General features: G+C 51.6%; 1 protein-coding gene across 11 annotated transcripts in view; it reads left to right on the top strand.

Annotated features, from left to right (window-relative positions):
- The window catches only part of MSI2 (musashi RNA binding protein 2), a 388,026-nt gene that overhangs the window by 297,947 nt on the left and 72,680 nt on the right, over positions 1-17,399 (top strand). For all 11 annotated transcript variants that reach the window (XR_006890528.1, XM_046674791.1, XM_046674790.1 and 8 more), the window contains exon 8: positions 11,519-11,601. Coding sequence is in view for 10 of the 11 variants with exons in the window: in XM_046674791.1 (XP_046530747.1) it covers positions 11,519-11,601 (83 nt within the window). In the remaining variant the exon portion in view is untranslated. The remainder of the gene's footprint in view (positions 1-11,518; positions 11,602-17,399) is intronic.

Here is a 17,399-nt window from a genome sequence, read left to right as displayed (position 1 = left end):
CCCCCCCCCCCCCCCCCCCGTCTCCAGGCAGGCCTGCTGGCAGCCCAGGCAGCAGAGTCATGGAGATGCCCACAGAAGTGGACCCTCTGCAGGGGACACGGTAGCGGGGGGAGAGTGGCGGGCGCAGTGGGCATCCAGCCAGGGCTCTGTCAGTTGGGACTATTCTGAAACCATACCTCATAATAAGAGTCATATAATTTGTGGTGGTGCTGAAAATCTGCTTCCAAGTAGTGGTTTTTTGATGGAGTTTTGGAACCTTATCTGAGGCTAGTAGCTGTTGCCCAAGAACTTGTCGGAGAGGAGGCAGGTGAGCATCTTGAGATGCCTCCTGGGGCGGCCATGGCTTTTCCGAGGGGTCCTCTCTCCATACTGGGGTGAGTGGGGTGCAGGGCTGCTGCGACTTTTCCTTGTAGAGCAGGTTTTGTCATCTGTGTCCACCCCACCTTCCCGTCTTTGTTTCTCCATCTCCTTCATGCTCCCTCTTCAGAGGATACCAGGGCATCCCCCCACACCCCAAGAATGGAGGCCTTTTGGCTTTTTCGTCAGCAGCCAGACTGCAGGCTCCAGCCCTGGGGCGAACACAGGGGCCACTGGCGGTGCGTCAGTGGTCAGGGCGCGGGTGATGTGGCCACACCCTGCTCAGCCAGCACAGGGCCTGGCGCTCAAGGATCAGCACAGGATTTTTGTTCTTACCCAAAAGGATGCACAGTAGGGTCTTTTTAAGTAACCAGACTGCCTGGGAATTTACCATGTGACTTCTGGCTCTCCCTGTCCTGGATCTTGTTCCCGCCGTGGTAGTTGGTAAAGCACCGTGGACGTCTCTGACACACATGTCAAATGAATTTTAATAAGTGAGACTCAAGGCAGAGGGCAAAGGTAAGCGTGTCTGGAGATAGAGGTTGGGATGGAGGAGAAGCCATAAAGTCTCATTTGATGGGTAGGAGAGGGTAGCTAACCCCTCACAGGTGCTTTCAAGCAATCCTCCTGGCTGGTAAGGTAGATTTTATTATTTCTGTCTCACAGAGGAGGACTCTGAGGGTCAGAGTGATTGACTAACCTGCTCAGAGTCACACAGCCAGTCGTTGCTGGAGGCAGGATTTGAGCCCAAGTCTCTCTGGCTCCAGTCTAGGCCCAGATCTTCCCACCTCAGGAGGGTCGTTAAGATAGGTCACAACCCGCTCTGACTTTCCAGCTTGCTCCCCACCTGGGTGGGGCTGGAGGGTGAGTGTCAGAAAAGGTGACAGATTTGAGACCCACCCTTTGGAGGAGATCCGGAGGGTACCAACCAAAATACCCATCTTTGTAGGGAAGAGCTTCTAGTCGGTGTCCCATCCCCCCTGAGCTCAGAAAGCCCCTGGATTTAGAAGCCTTGAAGGACACGCTCGTGCTGGCGGAGCCCGCCAAAGCCGCCCCAGGCTCTGTGGTTTCCAGAGCAGCCGCGCAGGCAGCGCCTCCTCATGCCCTTGCTCCAGCTGTGCGCACGACCTCAGCCTCCTCCGCCCCGCTGGGCGCGCGCTGCAGCCCTGGCACCTTCTGCCGGGGTCCTGATCCGAGCCAGTTGTCTAGCGATTTAATTTGGTGAATTTACCACTGCGTCCCAGAGTTTATATTGGCACTTAACAGCAGTAATATGTGTCTCTCTCGCCAAGAACTGACTATTTTCCCGACCAAGATGGAACACCACGCACAAAAAATAGGTTTGTGAACTAATCTGCTGCCCTGACAAGTGTCATTCACAGAATCACTGCGATGGAGCGCACTCGGAATGAAATGAGGCTGGGGTTTTCTGGCCTGGATCACAGGTGCTTTTTCCCCCTCGGTTAACAAGAGTCTGGAATGAGACATCCTTTGCCTGCAGCCACAGGCGCTTTCAAATCACGTTCTCAGTATTCATGGCAGATTTCTCTCTTAGAAAAATGGTTTGGGGGTGGTCGGAGGTCTCTCTCTCTCCCTCCTCCTCACCCCCGCTCTGAATCTCTTTTCTCCCTCCCTTTCTCTCTCCCCCCTCTCCCTCTCTCTCCCTTTCTAACCTCCCTCTCTTCCTTTGTGGGTGTTTTTTTTTTTGGACCCCTCCCTCCTTTATAATGCTCTCTGGACACTCATAAATTTCACAGACTCAATCAGTAAAAAAATATCTACCACTCCCATCAGTAAAAAATATCTCCCACTGCCTGAATACCTGTTTGGAATTCTAAAGTACAACTTAATTGCTTTCTCATAAGGATTTGGTTTGGATGAACCACCAATACCTCTGGGGTGGAAGCAACATCGGTCATTTACACTTTAGTATGAATGGGTTTCCAGTTCTTTCCTGAGACTGGGAGAGAGAAGCTTCATTTTTGCCCCTGATCTCCACGTGCCTTGGATGAGGGCTGCCTGTGGGGCTGAGAGGTCCAGCTCTCCATAAAAGGGATAGCAGAGGCTTCTAAAAACAGCTTTAGTTTCCACCTTCATGTGAGAGGGGAGCCTAGAGACCCTCTTTTCTGTGGAAAGTTCTGGAATCTTTTTTTACCACATGGTCTCTACTCGGCTCATCCTGAATTGGGAAACATAGAGCAGTCAGACTTGAGTGGACATCAGGATCACCGGCGAGCTGGTGAAAATGCATATTTCTGGGCCACAGCAGAGCCTGGGGATCTATATCTTTAACACGCTCCTCCCCCATCAGAAGGCTGCTGAAGGACCACACCAAGAAGCACTGGTTTAGGAGCACACTTGACTTTCACCCCCAGCTTGGTTTATGGTCTGGGGGCCTCCGTAAATGGTCCTGAGGTTACAGTGACCCTGTGAAAAAATCACTTGTAATGAAAGCCTTAATGAAGTGCTTGCTGGTTTACGGTTGGCATCTGACTTTTAGAAGGTCGATGCTCACATTTCAAGGTCAGGCGTTGGCTAGAGCATCCTTGGGCTGAAAAGGAAAGAAAAGCACCTTTCCATTTGAGGAACTGGGTCCTCTCTGGCAAATGCCACCAATGTAGCTTAATTGAAGGAATTAAGTCTTGTGCGGGTCCTCTGCACTCGATTGGAAATCTGATGGTGCCATTTCTGTTATCTGATTCCCCACACACCTGAGATTGCTCCCCTTCCCACCCCTAACTCTCCCCAGCCCCCTCGGGTGGCTGGAGGGCACAGGTGCGAGCTGGCTCACTGAGTCCCTCTCCCCCTCCTGATGAAGCGGTGTGTGGGAATAAAGGAGACCCATGTCGATTCGCACCGATCTATGCCTTGCTTGCGCACAAGCCACTTGTAATTCCCCACAGCCTCAGCCAGTTCTGCAAGGCAGAAAGAAATATGACCAGGCAAGTTGAGAAAATATATTAAACTAAGTGTCAACTTTTCTTGTTTCTCTCCTCATTATTAAGAGATGGAATGGGGCTCGTTTATCAAGCAGGGGGAGAAATTAATTGACACGGCTTTAATATCATGATGTCTGGCGTGTCTGGTCACATTCCTTCATTTTTTGGAAAGGCATTTTATTATAGTTTACAGCAACCAGCTGCCAAACTACTGGTGTAAATGAGGAAGCAGGTGTGTGAGTGATGTCACAGTGGAAGGGCTGCAGTGCCACCCGGAAGGGTACGTGGCAGGAGGAAAGGCCAGGTCAGGAAGGGCCCCCAAAAGAGGCAGCTTTTGTTGGCTCAGGGTCAAGGAGGAAGAGGGGATATGGGGAAGAGAGAGGGACACCACAGGGGGCTGTCTGCAGCCCCCTTGAATCTATCACAAGCTTGTTGGCCAGCTGCGGGGGAGGGTGGTGGCAAGCGTGTACCTCTGATGGCCTCCTGGCCCACAAGTCTTTATTCTGACCTGCCTGAGGCCGAGTCCTGTGTCCATCATGGGTCAGCGTGCCTGCCCTTGTTCTTTGTCATGAATAAGGCCAGGGAGGCCACTGCTTCTCTGCTTGTCCCTCCAGGGCGGCTGACTCATCAGTGAGCCCGATTGCTGCCAGAAGTCTGTAGCCTCATGCTTGATAACCCAGCTCATTTCAGGCAGGTCTGTGGTTGGGATCTGGAAGTGTTCAGAGAAGTCACTCACCCGTGCCCATTCTAGGTTAGACTGGCGTAGGAGATACTCTGGTTGTTTTTCTCTATCAAAGTCGTCTTTGTCGTGTACCCTTGAAAAACCTTGGGACCCCTTAGCTGCCTTTGTGTTGAAGGACTCAGATACTTGGGCACCAGGGGGGTGAGCATCCCACTGACGTGGTGAACACGTCTTTCCCCCCTCCCCTTCCCCTTCTGCTGCTGGGTCGCTAGGATGAGGGGCTGTTGCCCATCTTGTAGAGGTGCTTGCAGGGCAGTGTGTTGCGGTGTGGGGGCAGGGTTCTAGAACCAGGTTGTGGGACGAGTTTAGAATCCGGGAGAGAGCAGGTTTAGAAAAACCCACCTTCCTATGAAGAAAGTGGGCTCCTGCCTAGGCCTCAGTTCTTCATCTGTCAAGTGGGAGCAGTCATTCCTACTCCACAGGAGGAGATGTGAAGGCTGAGTTAGAGTGGCTGCCTGATAAGTGTGGATAAGCTCTCTCCTTTTGAAGTTACTATTAGAATGTGGACTGATACTAAATAACCACTTTGGGATAGAGACATCAGAGATAACTGAGGGAATCCCATCCCTGGCTTGGTGGGAGGTGACATTCCTGTCTTACCAAGGTCCACGTTATTGTTTGGGTATGAAAGCAGACACTTCTGAGACTATCGCCCCACCTCTTGCTCAGTGTCTGAAAATGCTCAGGAATCTCAAATGGCAACTCAGACTGGGTTTCACTGATGGCCGGGGAATGTGCAGTGAGTATCCCAAGTGGCAGTCAATAGTCGGAAACATTCTGGAAAGACAGCTTCATTTTTTTCTTGGAACAGATCAATCTCCTGAGTTATGTTTGTCTAGGGAATACCCAGGGCATGTGAAGTCCTCCGTCTCACTGTGCGTCTGTGCAGATGGCTCATCTCTGCTCTTCTTACTGGATGGGGGCCGGGGATGGGGGCCTCAGACCTTCTCCATCCAGGGTTCCAGGAAAACCCTTCCAGGCAGATGAGACCAATTTGCCAAACCTGCTGTAGTCCACAGAGGTGGCCCAGAAATGTTCTGAGTTGGGGATGGGAGGCAAACCAAGTGAAATGTCGCTAACCAATGCACAGCTAAGTGAGGGTTGACTCTGAGGGAGCACGCAGACCATCAGCCTCATGGCCCAGGCTCTCAGCCTCTCTGAGCCACAGAGCCACCAGATCCATCCCTGAACACTTACTGATCCAAGGAAGTCCCCTGATGTCCTTCACTGGCTTAGTGGCCACACGTCACCGTGGGTGGGTCATTTAACTGAACCATTGAGCAAGATGATGATGGTGGAGCCTGCCCTGCCTTCACAGGATTGCCTTGCGGGCCAGGGAGGATGATGGATGAGAAGCGTCTGGAAACCAGAAAGTGCTCCCCACACCCAAACCCAAAGGATTCGTATTTAGACTAGAAGCAGCCCACGGCTACTGCCACTTCCCCCAACGCTGGGTTATATAGCAAGAGAGGGAGGTTGCGTGAGTTATAAATATCCTTGCAAACACGTATCTTAAGTTCCTCATGGGATGCTCAGAATAAATTTGACAATCTGGGTTTTTTTCTTCCTCATTTTTTTCCCCATTAACCAAGTGTGTTAGCTCACGACTTGCATTGATTTTCGCTGAAGATGCATTAGGCCCTACGCAGTCACCTATTAGTGTTCATTGACCTATATGATAAGAGAAGAAAACCATTTTGAGGCTAGGAGGAGGCCATGCCCATCTTTCTCTCTGTGACCTAAAAAAGAATTCTTTCTAAGTTAGCTGTTAGATGCTCCTCAGCGACTGTGTTTGGAGCAGGTCATTTTAATTTTGAAGTATCTTGTTTTCAGATTTCTTTCTCCTCTTCTCTCTCTGTGTGTTTTTTAATAACTTTGTATTCAGATGAATATTCAGTTTTGTTCATTTGAATAAAAGAGGGGAAAAAAGATTTGTTAAATGCTTATCTCTTAAATAGAGCTTACTTGTTAGTTTCCAATAATAGCTTTATTCAGGAGAATGCTGGTGAATTTCATTTTTAAATGCTCCCTGTCACCTGCTACCCTGTTTGTGTCCGTTTTTAAATCCCTTTTTTGTTTGGGGTTAACCTTCCCAACACCTCTTTGGTCCCAGTTTTGCTGACTCCTGGAGCCCCTTAGAGGCGTGGGGTGCAGTTAAGGTGGGGGCTCCGTGAGAGGCCGGGCAGGTGTCATTTTGCTGATGACAGGTGAGAGGGACTGTTCCGTGAACTGGCCTGCTGTTCCCCAGGTTTTGGCCCTTTGACACCTCTGCCCCCCGAGTTGTCGGTGCCTAGGGCTCCTCTCCATTCTGAGTGGCACCTTGAGTGACTTTAAATACTTAGGGAGAAATTCTCTGATTCTGGGGAGGCGCCTCCTTAGGACCAAGGGAGCTGAGGTGAGCAGGGGCCGTTCACAGGAGCACCCCGAAGGGCCCTGATGACGTGTGAGCCCTCATAGACGCACTGTGGATCCAAGTCCTTGCTGGCAGGGACCAGAGCAGGACATACCCCCTTCCATTTGTCCTCCCCCACCATCCCCCACACCCAGTCTGCCCGCTTCTTTTAGAGGCCCAGAGAGGGGAAGGGACTCCCCAGGGGCACCCAGTGCATTATTTGGTCCCTGCTTTTGAGCGAGGATAATCTTGTGTTCCTCTTACCCGACTGCACGCCTCAGTTTAATGGACCTTCATGAGGCTCTGTTTCTGATTCCCTGCGGGGCTCTCTTTTGGAAAAATGGGAGGGAAATAATCCGTCCTTCATGCCCCTTCCCAGAAAGACTCAGCCTTCCTGAGTCTCATGCAGAATCTGTACAACTAGCAGATCGTTCAAAGACTATGATGGCTTGAAAACACTGTGCTAAGTGAGATAAACCAGACACGAAAGGATAAATACTGCATGACTCCGCTTACATGAGGTCCGTAGAATAGGCAAATTCATGGAGACAGAAAGTAAAATAAAGGTTACTGGGGGCTGAGGGGGGAGGAACGGGGAATTATTGTTTAATAGGCACAGAGTTTCCGTTTGGGATGGTGGAAAAGTTCTGGAAACGGATAGTGGTGATGGCGGCACAACACTCTGAATGTATTTAACGCCACTGAATTGTACACTTAAAAATGGTTAAAGTGGTAACATTTATGTTCTGTATGTTTTACCCAATAAAAAATTAATTTCAAGAAAGAAAAAGACTTTGACACCAAAAAAGGATTTTTCCCACCCACCACACTACCTGTCCCAAATTTCTGACCCAGTTGTTTCATCCTTCACTCTAATTTATTTTGGGCTTGTTTGCCACTGAGTTACTAATTCATTGTAAATGATAATGCACCTGTGAGATAAAAATGATTATATGTTAAGGAATAGCGTTTATGCATAATTGTGTTTCATTGCTTCTTTGCTTTCTCCAAATGGAATAAATAAATATTTTAGACATCATCAAGTTTGTTTTCTCTGTTTGGGCCAAACAGAGAGGAATGTTGAAACGATATAGGTCTTTAAAATACTGCAAAGGAGTCTTGATGTCTCCGAATTGTTATGCATCCAAGGTACATAGACTTGAAGTGCAGGTGCTCTCCTTTGATCAGGAAAATCATTTTTGTAATACTTGAATTTTGAGTCCTGTGGGGTTAGAGCAGGGACCAGCAGGGAGAATGTCAGAGTCAGAATTTGAAAGGATGCAGTGAGCCCTGCCTACATCCTTCCCAATGCTACAGTCGCATCTTAATTGCTGTCTCCTGGTGGTGGCAGAGAGGGAGATGGGGCAACAGTGAGCCCTGAGTGGCACTGGGCCTGGAGTTCAGGCAGTGGTTTGCACAGCAGGCCAGGAAGGAGTGGGTTGCAGCAGAAAGTCAGCTTCTGTGGTGGTGAACTCAACCTGTGGCCCCCGTGGTGACTTGACTTACCCTAGTGGCTATTCCAGGATCGAGTACCTGTGCTCAGCAACAAGATGGCTTTAATCCAGCTGCCCTCTGGCTCATGGAGCGGGGCCCTCGACTGGCACTGACTTGATGCTCTTTCCCGATGGCTCGCATGGGTTTGACTCACTTGTCTACACTCTCCTGCCTTCTGTCCGAAGCTCAGCCTGGCTGGAGGAGACCGAGTGTGACACCCAAGGTGGGGGCGGCTGAAACCTGTAACCTTGCTTTATCCACTTCCAGTGGCTGCCATGACAAATTACCACAAATTAGGTGGCTTTTAAGCGGAAATTTATTCTCTCACTGCTCTGGAGGTCAGAAGTCTGAAATCAAATTGTTGGCAGGGCCACACTCCCTCCCAAGGCTCTAGGGGACAATCTTTCCTCACCCCCTCCAGCTTCTGGTGGCTCCAGGCATCCCTCGTCTTGTGGCTGCATCACTGCAGTCTCTGCCATCGGCTTCACATGGACTTCTCTCCCTCTCTGCCTTCTGTGTGTCAAATCTCCCTCTCCTTTCTAAGAAAATGAGGCCCACCCTAATTCTTGAGATGCTTAACTTAGTTATATTTGCAAAAACGCTTTTTCCAAATAAGGTCATATTCATAAATTCCAGGGGTTAGGACGGGGACTTACGTCTTCAACCCGTTACAATCGTGCTATTTAGCAGTGAGGTTCCTTCTAAGAACCAGCCTGTCCTGGCTTGTTTAGGGATTTACATCTTGCCTGGGTTTGGGTTCAGGCCTGAGGGGCCACCTTCAGAGAAGAATGAGATCCAGAGTGACCCACAGGCTGGAAGGGAGGGTCGTGAGGGAGGGGTGAGGTCTGTACAGGGAGGGGAGATGCTCTCCTTGGGTGGGAGCTTCTCATGCCTTTTAGGGAGCAAATTGCTTAAGAAGAGGGACATTGTCTTGTTGATCTCTGCATCCTCCACCATGCCCAGCACTGGGTGGGAGCCAGTAAATGCAGAAGGAAGGGCTGAATCAGTCTTGAGGGGAGGCAGTGACACAGACAAATTAGCAAGATGCTCAGACCCTCAAAGAGGAGAAATGGCTCGTTCAGTCATTCATTCAGCCACCGGCCACTCAGCACTTTTCTGTGTGTTAGGGGCCCTGTGCATCCCAGGGACCCAGAGTGAATGAGGCCCAGCCCCGCCCTTGTCCTTGAAGCCAGTGCTAGCGGATGACCGTGTCCTCTGCTGTGCCAAGCGCCCCTCCCCTGAGGACCTTTGGAAGGGCCCTGCATCTTAATCCCTTCTCCAAAGGCCCACTAGGATCTGGGCTCTAGGAGGTGAGCGGGAAGGAGGGAATCACCCAAAACGATACAGGCCCTCCTCTGTGTGCCGTAGGGGTCCCTGCCTGGGTGAGAGGTTTAGCTGATGGTGTTCAGGCCCCTTTGGAAGGCGTATGAGGAGCCAACACACCAAAGCCCACAGGGAAATCATTTAGAGACTGCGTCTGGGTGTGGCTGTCATCCAGTTCTGCACATAATAGATGGAACCAAGAGCCAAAGAGAAGGAGACGCTCAAACAGAGGGACACCGGGGCCAGGGTTGTAGCGCTCTCTTCAGGGACCTGGCTTTGAGGGCAGTGAATAAACCTGGTGAAAGATGTGTTGTTGGGCCTCATTTCAAACAAAATGTCCTTGTGTCCAGCCTCTCCAAGATGATGCTGGGAGAAACTTGCCAACTTTGAGCCCCTGCAGCAAATGCTTGTGTCCCCCTGATGGTGTGTCTGAGCTTCAGCCTTGCATGTCTGTGGTGGGCTGGGCTGTGTAGACTGGGAACATTGGCCTGGTATTTAGTGCGTGGCAATAAATTACATGTCATAATAAGGAACATGATTGCCATTTCTACCCTCTGTTGTACTAGGAGTTGTGTGAGAGCAGGGAGTGGCCTTTTTCATTCTTTTCTGGAGGAATCTTCTAGACCCTGTGGGAGCTGTGATGTGGGAGCTCAGCGTATCAGCCTCCTGTTCTCTGTGTTCCTTAGAAGACGGTGGTGCTGGGGTTGGAGTTGGAGAAACAGAAGGGACTTAGATTCCCTTTCCACCTTGGGTTGCTGGGACCCAAAGTAGACACAGAAGCTTGAAAAGGGAGCATCTGTATTTTTTCTCATTGACAGGAAACACTAATAATCATAATACGAAAACAGCCGTTGTGATTTTCGTGTTCCTGGTTGGTGTGTCCATGTTTGTGTTCAGCCAGGGTCATATCCTTGGCAAGGAGAGTGTCTTGGTCAGTTCAAGCTGCTGTTACAAAGTACCGTCAGCTGTGTGGCTTTTTGATGAAGGCCCTCTTCCTGGCATGACAGCCGTCTCATTGTAGCCTCCCATAGCAGAGAGAGAAAAAGCAAGCTCTCTTATGTCTTTTCCTAAGGGCATTAATCTCATTCCTGAGGCCTCCACCCTCCTGACCTAAAAGCCTGCCTAAGGCCCCACCTCCCAACACCATCACAGTAGGGGTTAGGATTCAACACATGAATCTGGGGGGACACAGACGTTCCGTCCGTAGCAGAGAGCCTTGCAAATCCAGATTTGGGTTGTGACCCAAGGTGTGAAACCTGGCGTCCAGTTTCACCACCTTAATTTGCAGGTGTAAAGTGTGAGCCTCAGAGAGCGGAGGGGGCTTCCCAGGATGACGCATAAGCTCGATGCAGAGTCAGAACTGGAACCCAGGTCTGCTGCCTCCCCGTCAGGGTGTCTGCACCCGCGGCATCTGTTCCCTTGTGGTGTTAGTACGGCATCGCAGCCACGTTTCATCCGAGGTGGACTGCCGCCCTGTGAGTGGGTCCATGTGTTAAGGCAGTGCTTACCTAGTGGGGTCACAGATGGGGCAGCATGCTGGAAACCCTGTCGGGGGCCGAGGAGAAGAAAGAGAGAGGCAGGAGGGTAGCAAGAGGAACTCAGGATGCTGAGCAGCGGTTGCCTGCCAGAATTCTTCAGGGCGGCTTGTCTAGCAAAGCCAGTCTCCAGCCGAGTAAATACAGTGGATAGCTGACGGGCTGACAGCAGGCATCAAACGGTCTTAAACTGCCCCAAATCCACAGCGCTTTTGAAGCGGCAGTAGAGAAAGGATGCCTGCTCAGAACAGAGGCCCGAAACTTTTAATAGTTTCTTCCAGGCCTCAGGATGTCCTGATGAGGTATTAGAGGAAGTAATTCAGGAAGAAAAGGACAAATAACCGCCTCCATCTGGAGGCCGACCTGAGGGCTGGCCATTCTAGCGCGGAAAGGGCAAGCCAGCCCCGCTGCGGTCCCCACCGCTCTGGGGAGCCCACCCACCTGCCTCGCACTGGGGGCCTGGGGCTCTGACCCTCGTAAATAACAGAGGAATAAATTTCTTGTTTGCTTCAGGGCAGATGAAAACCACACAGCGCCGCAGCATGTGGGTGAAATCATTGACTTTTCGTCACTGTTGGAAGGGTTCTCTGGACAAATTAGAAACCATTTCCTCAACCTAGAGGCCCTTCCTGGGGATCCGTCCCCCATCCTCAGACCAGGAGCCAGAGAAAAACACGTGGGCCGGCCAGAACCAAACTCACCCTGCTCTCTGTTTTTTTCCCCCCTTTTCCCTTAGGGTTTGGCTTTGTCACATTTGAGAATGAAGACGTTGTGGAGAAAGTCTGTGAGATTCATTTCCATGAAATCAATAATAAAATGGTAAGTCTGGAGGGGTTGCACTGAAAGGCGATGCCCCCCCTTGCTCCATATACACGCCTTTGTCTTGCAGGCCCAGCCATCATGCTGGAAGGGTGGGCATGGGGAGTAGACTTGAGGGTTCAGCCCTGTGGAACACAGGAGCTGACAGACTTTGTCAGGAAAGGGCCAAATGGTAAATACTTTCAGCTGTGCAGGCCATACAATGGACTGTAGCAACTCCTCCACTTTGCTGTTGTAACGCAAAAGCATCCACAGACGATACATACGTGAATGAGTGGGGCTGTGCTTCAATAAAGCTCTGTTTACAGACACTGAAATTGAAATCTCATGTGATTTTCACGTGTCACAAAATATTTTATGTCTAACATTTAAAAGTGTAAAAACCCTGCTTAACTCTTGGGCCATACAGAAGCCAGCAGGGGGACCAGATCTGGCCTGTGGGTTGCAGTTTGCTGACCTCTGGCTTCGGATGTGTGTTTGCTGTTTGGCTTGGCTTTTTGAGGGGGTAGAAAGTTGCCCGCCCAAATTGTTTCTCTCTTTGGGCCCTGCTGGCCCTTCTAATCAGCTAGACGGTTTTACCCTCATGATCAGCTGCTTCCGTCTCCCTTTGGCTCTTGAAAGATCCTTTTCCTAGCAGGGCACCCTCAACAGAGAGGGAGGTTGGGTCATTGGAAGTTTGGAGAGCCAGGCAGGCCTCCCAGAGAGATGGCCACCAGAGGGCACCACACCATGTGCAGAAGGTGCCCACTGGCTGGCCTGAAGTCTCAAACTCCTTTCTCAAATTGAGTAGGTGGGTGAGAAACCCCTTCCTTCTTGGTTCCAGAAATGTGGGAGCTCAGCAGGTGTTTCTGGAGCCAAAACATTTTACTTGGCCGCAAAGCCTCTGGCCCTGAGAAGAGAGGGAGGGCAAATTGGGGTTTCAAGCACAGCTGTAACTTTGATATTTTCTTCCTTTAGTCAAAACATTCCTTGCTTCTGAAACATGCATTCAGATGCGCACTGTATATTGGCCTGATACGTGTTCGCCGACTTTAAATTCAATAATAGAGCTTTTAGTGTGGATAAGATCAAAGCAGTCTGCTTAGCATGTGGTGCTACGGGCCTGATTCAATATTTGACTTGCTAATTTTTTCCCAGGGCACTAAAATAATATTGTTCGTATTGTTCCTAGCCATCATATGCATCTGAAATGAAAATCTGTTTCTTTGCAGACTGCGGGTTGCAGGCGTCAGCTCAGGCGTTAAAATGGTGCAGGGGAGATGCGTGTAGGAATAGCGCAGGTCCCCTCATAGGCTTTGTCCACCCCCCAAAGTCTGTGCCTTCCAAGTGGTACTTCTCTCTTTCGGTAGGTTACTACTTGCTATTTTTAAAACTAGAGAGACAGGAGGCTTAGAAGGAAACCTGCATCCAGTGGGACGCCTTGTGTATCCTACCTGGCACGCTATTGACGCACTCGGCTGAGGGCTGCCTGGGCAGCGGGGAGTGGAAGAGGCAGCTGAGAGTGCTGGCAGACACTGTTTCTGTCCTGCCAGGACTTAATGGTTCATCGGGAAGGTCCCATGTGGACTGGCAAGAGACCACGCCGTGTGCTGCCTCGAATGCATGTGTGGGACCCTCCGCTATTGACTGGCTTTGAAATGAACCTGAGACACAAGGGGGAAGGGGCTTTATTCTCCTCGCTGTTCCAGTGCGTAAACTGAGGCCCCGGGGATATGCCCCAGGGCTACACAGATAGTGAAGGAGCACAGGTCTTGAGCTTATTGGCTCCCAGATTATTTATACAGACGTTTATTGAATTTAGGGTTGGGAGGGTGTAATCAGAAGGTAGAGTTTCGGCCCCAGAAAGATAACCCATGGGCTGGCCTGAAGCCAGAGAGGTTTGTAGCCCTTGTCCCCAGTCACTTCACATTTGTCACCTTCTTTTCCACCCAGTGGAGGCTGACTATGGCAAGTGCGGGTAACTGTGGTCATGGTGTGAGGGCTTCTGCTTTCTTTTGAATCTGAGGATGGTACTTGTTCTTTAAGAGAATAAGCAAAAACAGAAGAAGACAAGAGGAAGGGATGGGGGCCGAGTGGGTAGGATCACAGGCTTTGGTGGCGTCACTGCAGGTGCCCAGCCCAGCCCCACCAGTTAGGAGCCCTAAGGGGGAATTGAGAGGTATTGGGAGAGGGCGTTGGCAGGTCACCGGGCCTCACAGAGCTCCAGTGTAACTGGCCTGTGATGACCGCCTCATGGGGTCGCTGGGCCTGGGGAGATGCCATGAGCAGAGGCTGCGCGTGGAGCCATGCAGGGCCGGGCTTGATAAACATGAGCTCCATTTCATCGTCATCGAAAGGACTTCTCCAGCGAGCACCCCTCCTCAGCAGAAGGGCGTTGGTAGAGGAGCCTGAATCCTGAATTGCTGTGGATTCTGTGATGCTGGTTTCTACTTCTGAGGCCCCAAGAAAAGGAAATGAATTTAAGCTGTGCTATGGACAGAATTCAGATGACAGATCAGGAGGGCTCTGAGAACTCAAGAGACAACCAAGCAGGAGCACGGACGGTTGTGAGGATGTTCTTAGGAGTGTTTTGTAAGCTGGGCTGTGCTGTGAAGCTGTAAGGACCCATCTCCTGGAACCCTCGCAATCTCTCTATGAGGTCAGCAGGAGCAGAGAGCTGCTCCCCCGGAATGTGCCCGGAGCTACCGTGAACTCACATTCATAGATAAGAAAGTTCTGAGCGCTGAGTAGTCAGAAAGACAGGACTTGAATCCAGGTCTTCTGATTCTTAATCCAGTCGTCCTGTGCGTGCACTCAGTGGGCCCTGTGTGAATAACTGTGGAGTGAATAAAGGATTAGATGAGGGACCACGTGACAGTGAGGCGCCTCATAATTCCCAAAGCCACTTCTCATCTAATTTGGTTGGTGAATCTCCTGGGCATTTAAAAAAGGACGGCCCGTCTCTGCTGTCCTGGAGAGCCAGCCGCAGACTCAAGTGCTCTGCTGCCCTCGGGAGGCCGGGATCCCAGGAACTCTGCCCCCCCTCCCCCATATAGACTCTGCCTTAAGGAGGTCGCCTCCATGGTGGTGGTGGCAGGGGGGTGGCCAAGAAGACCCCACTTGTGCCCTCCCACACAGAGACCACGCAGATAACGTTTTTGAGTGCTAACTACCTACTATGCCAAGCACTTCCTTTATGCATCTCTTCTCATTTGATTATCACACACACTCTGGGGTAGGTACTCATTATCCCCATTTTACAGATAAGCAGGGTAAGGCAGAGAGAGAAGTTAAGCAGCGTGCCCGGGGCCACATGGTCAGCAAGTGGCAGCACCAGATTTGAGCCCAGAAAGCTAACATCCAGAGCTCACGTTGTCCTCAGTAGGCTATGCCTCCTCTCCAGGCTGAAAGGGACTTTAAAGCCTTTCTGGCTGGGCTACAGCCTTCTAAGGCCCCTGACTGCCCCCTCCCAGGTGGCCATTGTGGCCCATGTGGTTCTGTGTTCCCCTCAGAGAAGGGCGGAGGAGATAGGCAGCTTCCCAGCTGGGGGAGGGGCCAGCTTGGGCCTGAGGGGTCCCTGTCACCACAACAAATCTCCAGGCCTCTTCCTCCACTGCCCCAGAGGCAGGTGAGTGAGGGACGTGGCAGGCAGCTGGCCGCTACCCAAGCTCAGAGCCCACCCTACGAGAGCCAAGACTCAGCCCCTTCTTCCGTCCTGGCCCGGGTCAGAGTAAAGCGGCAGACGGGGCTCCTTATCAGTAAACACACACATGCAGAGCAGAGCCACCTGGGGACCCTCCCAAGAGGGCTCCTCTCTGGCCACGCTGCGAGCCCCGGCGTGGGTGCAGCTAATAGGGCCTCCCGCCGTGGGACCCTGATTGAAGCGGCTGGAGCAGCAGGGACACTCGCTTAGTCGCCAGTGTGGCCTCCCGGGGAGCAAGGCAGCCACAGGGAGGGAGGCAGGACCTGACAAAGACCTGCTCTGGGCTTCCTCGGAGGCCTAGCTCAGCCCCCACCCCAAATGGAGCCTCACCAGGGCAGAGCTCGGGGTGCGGCTGGAAAGGTGCCTGGGCAAGGGCTCCTCGGGTGGGATGGAGGGATATTGGCGTTCACCGGGCACCGTGACAGTGCTTTACATGCATGCAGTCGTTGTCCTGTTTTACAGAGGGGACATTAGAGCTCAGAGCAGTGAAGGGACTTCCACAGTCCACGGTTCTAAGTGACAGAGCTGGGATTTGAACCTGTGTCCTTCTGGGTCCAACCCTGCTGCCAACTTAGGCAGACCTCCTAATCGAAAACCTGGGTTGACTTGACTGGTGAATATGGGGAAGAGTTTTGATTTGCTTCATACAAGGATTACTACAGGATTCCTTTACATAGTCCTTTTCCTTGCTCCTTTAAGGTGATCTGATTTATGAAAATTGCTAACCAGCTTGCAAGCTTGTTAGGAATGCAGAGTCTTGGGCCCCAACCCAGACCCACCAAATGAGAATCTGCATTTTGACAAATCCCCCAATGATGTGTGTGCTCAGTAAAGTCTGAGACGCGGGAATCGCTGCTGATGAGAGAGAATACGGGAGTCGTGGGTCATAAATTGTCCATCCAGTGTCCTCCCGGAAGGGAGGGACCCAGGAGCGAGGGAACTGAGGTCCATCCTAAGAGCTTGGAGCTGGCTGAGCCGGCCTGGCACAAGATCTCCAGGCCTGTCTGGGGCTCCGGGCACCTCCCCACACTCCCTTGGTGGTCAGAGACCTGATCTCCTCCCGGAGGAAGCTCTTAGTGCCAGGGCCTCTCCCCGCTCCTGCGCTGGTGTACCCTTCCCCTCTGAGCCGTGTCTCGGAGTGTCCACTGTAGATGTGTGAGGCGCATCCACTGGGGTGAAGGGCTGGATCTTTCCATCCAGTGACGTGCATGTGTTCTTGTCCCCAAGCTGGGACCTGCTGGGTCATTTAGAGGCATCCAGGGCTTTGGGACACATGGACCCAAGCCTGAATCCCAGATCCGCCGCTGGGTATACTGTGACCGGGCGAGTACCCCACCCGTCTGCACCTGTTTCTTCCTCTGTGCGATGGGAAGGATGGTGACCACAGCCCTTTGTGGCTTATAGAAAGCCCTGATTCGGTTCTTGGCCCTGGCATCTCTGCCTGCTCTGTTGTAGGGTCTGTCGTTGGTAGCCTTGGAGGAGTCAGCCCTCCCAAAAGCCCCCTTGTAACTGCAAGTTTCCTCCATTTGCCCTAAGCTGGGGACCAATGAACTTTTTGTAAAGGGCCAGATAGTAAATATTTTAGGCTTTGAGGGCCCTGTGGTCTCTGTCACAACCACTCAACTCTGCCATGGTATCGGGTGCAGAGAGCAGCCACTGACGGTATGTAAATGAGTGGGCCCGGCTGTGTTCAAGTAAAACCTAATTTACAAAAATAAGCAGCAGCTAGATTTGGCCTGCGGGCCATAGTTTCTGACTCCTGGCCCAAACGAGTGTAGCTCAGAACAGGAGCTGTCTGCTTATCTCAAGGGGCCCTAGGAAAGGCTTTTAGCCGGGTGGTCACCCAGGGTCACTGCTGAGTCAGCATTCTATGAGTCAGAGGTGGGGTGTGTGTGAAGGGGTGCCCCAAAGAGATGCTGGGGTTTGGGATAGCAGCCTGCCAAAAGTGTCAATGCCTTCATTCTCAGGGGGCCCCCAACACTGAGCAGGTGGGGAGTGAAGGAATGGTCAGAGCAGGGTGCTGTCAACTCCAGAGGTCTTCCTGGTAGAGGGTGCCCAGACCCCTTGCTGCTGAATGCCCCACAGTGCAGCCACTTACTGCTACACCTTGTGACCT

The sequence above is a fragment of the Equus quagga genome, chromosome 11 (assembly GCF_021613505.1).
Source record: "Equus quagga isolate Etosha38 chromosome 11, UCLA_HA_Equagga_1.0, whole genome shotgun sequence".
NCBI classification, from domain to species: Eukaryota; Metazoa; Chordata; class Mammalia; order Perissodactyla; family Equidae; genus Equus; species Equus quagga.
Note: the sequence above shows the minus strand (reverse complement) of the source record. Positions and strands in the feature narration are given on the sequence as shown.